General features: G+C 36.7%; 2 protein-coding genes across 2 annotated transcripts in view; one reads left to right on the top strand and one right to left on the bottom strand.

The window, feature by feature from the left end:
• The window catches only part of LOC117824574 (nesprin-2), a 113,859-nt gene extending 111,248 nt beyond the window's left edge, over positions 1-2,611 (bottom strand). The window contains 2 exon segments of the mRNA XM_034700107.1: positions 1,950-2,036; positions 2,370-2,611. Coding sequence (XP_034555998.1) covers positions 1,950-2,025 — 76 coding nt within the window. The 5' untranslated portion in view covers positions 2,026-2,036; positions 2,370-2,611.
• A 1,798-nt stretch (positions 2,612-4,409) lies between these two features.
• On the top strand, positions 4,410-7,000 carry atp5mpl (ATP synthase membrane subunit 6.8PL). Its single transcript, XM_034699605.1, has 4 exons — positions 4,410-4,541; positions 5,483-5,606; positions 6,261-6,281; positions 6,860-7,000. Exons 2-4 carry the CDS (start codon positions 5,483-5,485, stop codon positions 6,871-6,873), a joined length of 159 nt encoding a protein of 52 aa, XP_034555496.1. The 5' UTR covers positions 4,410-4,541; the 3' UTR covers positions 6,874-7,000.
• The last annotated feature ends 1,111 nt before the right edge of the window (positions 7,001-8,111 follow it).

The following is an 8,111-nucleotide window of genomic DNA, read 5'->3' on the forward strand; positions in this document are numbered from 1 at the left end:
TGCCGGTGCGGGACACAGATGAGATAAAGTGACACGCTTCTGCATGACTACACCTCAAAATAAAAACAAATAATATTAATTTACTAAAGGTACAGTGCGTAGAAATGGGATTGTATAGGGATATCTAGTGGTCAGTTTCTGGGTTGAATCACTCTCTTGCTTACCTGTCCTGTTAGTGAAGCTTTGGAGGACAAGAAGCTCCTGTGCTGCATGATACGTATGATCATCCATTTGTCAAGTTTTTACCAAAAGAAACTTGAATCAATACCATTCTTTTTGGCCCAACAGAAACGCTGGTGCTTGTCTGTTCTGTGCTGCTGTTGAAACATGGCGGTGCAAGATGGCGGCCTACATTGAAGGGTACCTGCTCCTTATGTAGATATAAAACGCTCATTCACAGTTAATTAAAAAAAATTATATTCACCAATTTAAACAAACTTACAAATATTATACTGAATTTCTACCAAATCTGTTCTCCTAAATGACACTAAAAACCCCATACTGTACCTTTAATTTAGGCAAAAGCACAAGGTCTGTTTAGTTCTCACACATGAGCTCACAAAATTTGCAGTACCAGGGTGTTTGGTGACTGCATACTTGTCCAGTTGTTGACTGCGAAGGTAGTTTCCAGAGGCATTAGCGCCTCTTGTAAAAAGATTTATCATACTTAATGTGTTGCGGTGTGACTGAAGACCAGTTTGGCAGGAAAATTATATGTCAACACTAATTAAAGAGCAAGTCACATGCAAGCTTATGGTTGTGGAACAAACAAGCAGTATAGGTTGCCATGTCCTAAAAAATGATCTTTTCTACTAAACTGCTTGTAATGTAAATCTGAAACACTCAATTCAAATGAAGAGGACAGCTTTACATAAAGCCACATAGAAAGACAGATTTGATGTAAGCACTTGTAAACACAGTGGTTGATTTCTGTGAAAAGAGTTTAAATTTTATATGAAGCCATTATTATTTTTTTTTTAATTAAATAGAGAAAGTGAATGTTAAAAAAAACTTAAATTAGTATTATTGTACTTTTTGTTTTCACAATTGTCCTTTTGAATGTGCAACTCTTGCCAAATATCAAGATGCATGAGGATCAAATTATTTTGATCAATGGTAATATGTCAATAAAAACAGTGCTGAATTGTTCTTATTTTAATGAAAAATAACATGCTAATTTTTTTTTACCTGTCACAGCCAAATGAAAGTTCATTTGTGCAGCCTGTAAAAAATATATATATAAAAAATAGTGCTATAAAATAAATTGGGACATTACAAGGACTTGATACACACAACTATAGACTTGTTTGATTGCATAAATAATAATAATAATAATAATAATAATAATAATAATAATAATAATAATAATAATAATAATAATAATAATAATATTTACCTATTTTTGGTGTATGTGCAATTGTAACAGTTTTCTTGGAATTATTTTCAGGAATAAGTAAGGCTTTTTTTTTATTCTTGCACTACACTGTACTATAACCCCTTCATTGTGATAAATAGCGCTTCATCACTGTTATGCCAATATATATCTCTTCAGTTTACCGTGTTTCCAAATATCAGAAGAGTCTAAAGTGTGATGTGACTTCCTGTCATAAGAAGCAGCAAAAAATAGCAACAGTTGTCAGTGTGGTGTTTTCCAAACACTACTGGCATCGGCATAACCCAACCAACTCCACTCTCACTGAACACTGACACAGCAAAGGCACGTATAACATGTTCTGCTCTGTGCACTGACCTGCATGAATCTGACTTTTAACCTGCCTTTGAAACATATTTAAGGATATGAATTCATAGAGAATATTAAAATGATGCCAAATCAGAGCGATGAAACTCAATGAAACAGTATCCAGGCATGATTTGGTTCCCACTTTGATCCCCACTACAACACATCACATGTCACACACACACATATAAAAGTACAGAAATAGACTGACCTTGGAGGAGCATGTGCACATTGTCAATGTCCAGAGGAATGCCTCCATCGTCTTCCCCTGCTCCACCTGAAGCCATGAAGTCTGCGACTACAGCACAAGATCAACCTCAGAGAGGTACGGGAGACAGAGGTTAGTCAATCGTCTCCTCCAGAGACAGGACAGAGAGTGCAGGGTTAATACTGCTGAGTAAAGGTTTTTTTTTCCAAAACATTTGATCTAACTGCCTCTGCTGCCAGGTTAGTCATGTAAGAGTACGAACGCACCCATCCACACCCTTACATTACCACACACACAATCACACACGCATGCAAGTAGACACATGCAAACTCTCAGACAAAGAGGAGTAATAACTATGCAGCATGGAAAGAGCTAATGCAGATATTCAAAAATACATGGCCTGGTCACAAATCTTCAACATACCTGTAGGGCTGCAGTCACTGTGGAGAGCTACGGTGCATAGTGCATAACAATGAAAAGTCAAGCAGTGTGTACTTTGCACAGGAAATGTCCTGAGCCGTGTCCTTTCATTTTGGCACAAGTCTGCATGGATCCACTGGGTTGAGTCCCCTCAAATAGGACTTGGCCTTTAGGTGCTCATAAAATAAACAAGGTGCCTCTCTCCTATTGGAACATGAGGACAAAAAAGCTGGAAGTCCCGCCCACATTCACTGATCACTCCTGCAGGCTGAAATAAACACATAATCTCCTGTAGGGGGAAAAAGTAGTCATATCCTCAGTATCTCAGGGTTCATTGCTTTGGTTTCCGGGATTGTTTGCAGAAGATCTTTTTACTGATGCTTAGGTTTCATGTCTACTCATTCCTTTTTTGTCTTCATTCTTTCATATTTAATTGACATACAGTAAAAGAAACTCATACTTAAATGAAAACTAAATCAGGGGCTAATATTCCTCTTTTTTTGGTGATATAATTTGTTGTACCTGAGGAGACAGAGTGGGAGGCCAACTGCCACTGTATGCCACCTTTACCCTTGAAAGCAATGCCAGTGTTTTGTTTGTTGCTTAGCTATGGTGAGCAGACAAAGCAGGTGGAAAGTGTGTGTCCCACAAAGCAGCTGCACCCTTACCTCGAATTCCCAGTTCTATAATGGAAGCTGCATAGGTGTCAAAAAGTACAGCAATATATAAGATAACTAAATTGTTCCCTTTGAAAGTCTGACATGAAATAAAGTAACACAAAACAAACACTACAATTGCATTGGGACTGGAATGGAGAGTGGTGATGGAAGGTTTAATAATGTAAGGTTACTGTTGTGCAAGTTTGAAAAATAAAGCATTAAATGACATTAATATTAGGTGAAATCTCACTAACAGTTATGTTGAATCTCACCATTTGACTCGTAACAATAACCTGAGCATGTGGCCCTAAATACATATTGCATTTCTACATGATGAGTTATCGTCTATTTAAAGGCAAAGCATTATCATTGTGCCACACAAAAAGTTTCTGCCTAGTTGCCTGACTCTGACCCACATAATGTGTCCAAATCTTTTGGAATTGTATGCACTTATGCATCCAATTTGATGCTGTAGCAAGTTCTTGAATAACACTTTTTGACTATCCCAGTGATACATAAAATATCTCCCAATTATTATGAAATGTTGATATTTATTAAGAGGGTTCATGTCCATGATTCTCCTTAATTTGTTTGACAAAACTATAACTAGTCTCATGTTTCAATAACCATATAGAAATTGCATTTTTTCCGATACATACACTACTGGTCAAAAGTTTGGACACACTTTCTCATTAAATGGTTTGTATTTATTTTAATTATTTTCAACATTGTAGATTAATACTGAAGACATCATAACTATGAAATAATCTGGTTTGGCCATAATCTGGATTACAACAGTAGTCAAATAGTCAAACAGGGCTATCCATTGTGTGCTAACCCTACCTCAACTGATGGTCGCAAACATATTAAGAAGGCAAGTAATTCTACAAATGAACTCTTGACTAGGCTCATGTTAATTAGAAACCATTCCAGGAGACCACTTCATGAAGCAGACTGAGAGAATACCAAGAAAGCTGTCATGAAGGAAAAAGGGGGCTACTTTACAGAATCTAAAATATAAAACATATTCTGGTTTTTTTAACACTTTTTTGTTAATTCAACAATTCCATATATGTTCTTTCATAGTTTTGATGTCTTCAGTATTAATCTATGGTGTTTCAAATCATTAAAATAAATACAAACCATTGAATGAGTCCAAACTTTTGACTGGTGGTGTAAGTTTGAACTTGTGTAACTTTTGCAATAAAGTCAATAGGTTTCCCAACAATATATCTACACTATCTTCTAAATAGTTTTAATTGTACACATATATGGCGTGTCAAGGGAGAAAGGATACCGGGGTTAGCAACTCTGGTTCACTGTAATCCTCAGGTCGTCCATCAGACAGCTCAAAATATGACACTTGTAGATATTTGTACCTCCGTTAGGGGGCGCTGTAAGAAACTCTGAAAGAAATACGACCCAGCTCACAGTAGAAGAAGACTTCCCCCACGACTTTGGCGTTTAGCAGTTTCAGCTGTCCTGACCTTCTCACTGCAGCGAGACACACTGAAAGGTAAGAGCAGTTCACTGTTATTAAGAGCATTCACCTTAACTTCACTGGTACAAAGCTTACTACCTGAGAACAACAACTTAAAATGACGCCATGGTCTCATCTCAGTGTTGCTGTGTGTTACTTTAGCAGGTGTACTCAGCTAGCTAGCTACCTGCTAAAGCTAGTTAGCTTATTCCTTCTTTCTATGACGGGGACTATGCTAACATGCTAGTGAGGGGCTTTTCATTGATTCAAATGTTTAGCTAGCTAGTTAAAATAAACAAACGCAAAATATGCATATAATATAACGCTTTACGTGATGTTAAATACTGTATCCCTTTAACGTCTTACTTACATTATGGTCAATGAGCGTTGACTTGGGTAGATTCGTGGTTTCTTAAGTTAGCATTAGCCTCAGTCATAATCGTTGTTATCTTTAGGTCATATGAGTCTTTGATTAAGTCAGGAATAAAACAATCTTTCTTTTGTCACCCAAAATAAGACAAGACAGTGTGTGTGTCCCGCTGTGCCTTTTTTGCACACTCTTCACAGGTGCCTGAAGTCAGTAGCTAGGCCCTACACATCTGAGGGTCACAGTTGCATTCTGAGTCCATCAACCAAGTTATGACAACAACTTCTGAAGGAACATTCAAGTTTTAAACTAAATAAATCAATTATTAATGCGGTGTATTTATCGTATTCTGCCGAAGTCTGATTATTCATGATCAAAAATCCGATATTAAATCTGTCAGGGAAGTGCACAAATACAGCGGGCAGTGGAGGTAACCTCATATTATATTGTTTTTGTTGCAAGACTGCCTGTTAAATAGGATTCATTGTCATTTGCTCCACGTGTGCATTTATTTATTGAAACTGCATTTTCAGGTTGGTACACACTGCCCTGACCTTGCACAATGCACCCTAGCACTGTCATGACACTTTGCTGTTGCTCTCTCCCACAGATGGCTGGACGTGCATTTGCAAATTGGTGGGCCTTGATGGGACCCTACTACACAAAGGCCTACCAGGAGATGTGGGCGGGTGTTGGCATCATGACATACCTGTACTACAAAGTTTCCTATGGAGGTGAGTGTGTGAACAACTTAATGTCATTAAAAGACAATTTGCTTTTCCTTGTACTTCGGGTTGCAAAATTCCGTGAATTTTCTAAGTTGAAAACTTTCCATGGGAATAAACCAGGAATTTACTAAATTGAAGGTTGGCTCTTAATAAGAAACTTAAATATAGTTGGGGAAATATATTTTAGCATAATCCTGACTAAAACAACCAGATTTCATGTAAGTACAGTTGAATATCTATGCTATTCCTCAATCACATGCACACAGCACACTGCCTACTGCAGGGCTATCAGACCACGCTCCCTACATGCACTGTGCATTCCTCCATCACATGCACAGATGATTTCTGCAGAGGCTAGGCCTGAGAAGCTTGAGAGAAGATGATTTTTTATTTTCATGTTGAATGGGACTTTGTTGGGATTGCATTTTTTTTTATTGATATTTAACTCAACATTCGTGTTTTTGTTCTTCAATGAAATAATTGATTGTTCAATAAAATATTTAACACTTGATAAAGTTCTACTTACGAATAAATCTGTTTTAATTGTGCACTATGCAACCCTACTTGTACTTGATGTAAATGTAAGCAGTTGTCATTAATTCATGCTTTTTTGCATTAGTAAATGTGACTAATGTGAGGTCTGTTTTTTTTCTGTTTCAGGCAAGAAGGCCGTAAAGGACAGTAAGTTATGACATTTATTCTACTAGAGTTGATATGCAAAAATCTGGCAAATAAAAAATATCACTTCAGTGGAGTTTAGATTAAATATATTATTATTGCAATATTATAAGCTTATTTTACAATGCTATCTTTTCAAATCTAACAAAAAAGGTGCAACCATATACATAAATTATGAGGGAAAATGTGTATATTTTTTTATTAATAAAATGGTTAGATCTATTATAATTTGAGATAAGAATTACTTACAGTGGCGGCAAACTTGTTATTTCTTGGGATATTTTTTTCCACTTACTGTATAAGTTCTCTTCAGTTGATGAAGTTAAAAATAATGCATTGTCAGTTTTACATGGTTGAAAAGATCTGAACCATGTGTAGGATGTGGTGCAACCAATTTCCTCTAGATGTCGCTGACAAGTCACTTCTCATGTGATCGTTGCATATGGTCCTGTCATGTGCTGGGGACCTTTTTTTTTCATTGGAAAATTTCAGAACAGTTTTTATTTTGGGTTGGATGATGTGTCTCTTGTATTTGGGTCATTAAAGACTGTTTGTAATCTCTCTTTCTTTTTTTTCTGCAGAGCCTGCCCATTAAATTTTCCACCATCCTGACCATCTCCCCACCTGTTGTGTAATAATGCCCAGACTTACGCCAGAAGTCCAGCTTCACGTTTAAATTTTTGTTTATATGGAACAAATAAAGTTAATATCCAAGACTTTTATCATTCTGGCTGTTGGTGTTTCTTGTTGGATTATTGTGGCATTGTTGAGTGTTGCCAGAAATACAGATGAACTGAAGACTGCTGTCAAAGCAACCTGAGCTTCACAGGCTGGTCACCACCATGCCACACCATGTTGATGCGGTCATTCGTGGTAAAGGACCCCAACCAAGTATTGAGTTGAGTTGAATTTTATTTAAATTTAAAAATGAAAAAGAACTCTTTTTACATTTTTTTTTAGTTGCTCAGTGCTGCATATACTGTTTAATGAACATACTTCATAATGTTAAAACCATTGTATAATCTTTAGTTCGGTATAGTCCAGATAATGTGGTTGTGGTTGCACTGGTGAAGTATATAACCAAAGGATAACATTTTGAGTTTACATTTTTACAAACTGAAAACAAAACAAACCACTGCACTGCCTTATTTGGTCCTGGGTGGGTGTATTCACTTGGCCATTTGAAATGTTACCAAACAATTGTGATGGGAGACGACTACTTAAGAAAACTGATAACCACTATTTGACCAATCTACTCTATTAGTTGTTTTTATTCATTGGTGGGTTTACACCACTGAAATATATATATATATATATTCAACTGTTGACCTGCTCACTTGTGATACAAAGAAGTGTAGCATCAAAACTATTTTGTTGGCATCAATCAATGGCACATGAATCCGTTCCATTTACAGTTTGGTTCACTGAACTGAAAGCGAGTTGACGAGTCCTGCCTGGAGCCAGAAGTTTGATGATGGATAAGGATTTGAATAAAGTGACTCTACTTTTGCACCACATGTACCTTTATATATATTCTTGTGTTTACGCTGATACAGTCAATTATATCAGGGGTTCCCAAAGTGTAGGTCGGCCCCCCCTATGAGTCGCAGTACACTATTGGGGGGTCTCGAGATGTTAGTGGATGTTTTTTTTGTTCTTTGTAGACAGAGAACTCCTGAGGTTAGGGTTAGTTAATAAACGTAAGCATCAGTAGCAGCAAGTTTAGTGTTGAATTGTCATATTTTCATAGCATCAAGTGTGGATGAATGTGATTGAAAGTAGGTGTTTAGAGTTTTATTTTACTTCATGAGGTTAGATTATACCAAATAATCC

This window comes from Notolabrus celidotus, chromosome 13 (genome assembly GCF_009762535.1).
Source record: "Notolabrus celidotus isolate fNotCel1 chromosome 13, fNotCel1.pri, whole genome shotgun sequence".
NCBI classification, from domain to species: domain Eukaryota; kingdom Metazoa; phylum Chordata; class Actinopteri; order Labriformes; family Labridae; genus Notolabrus; species Notolabrus celidotus.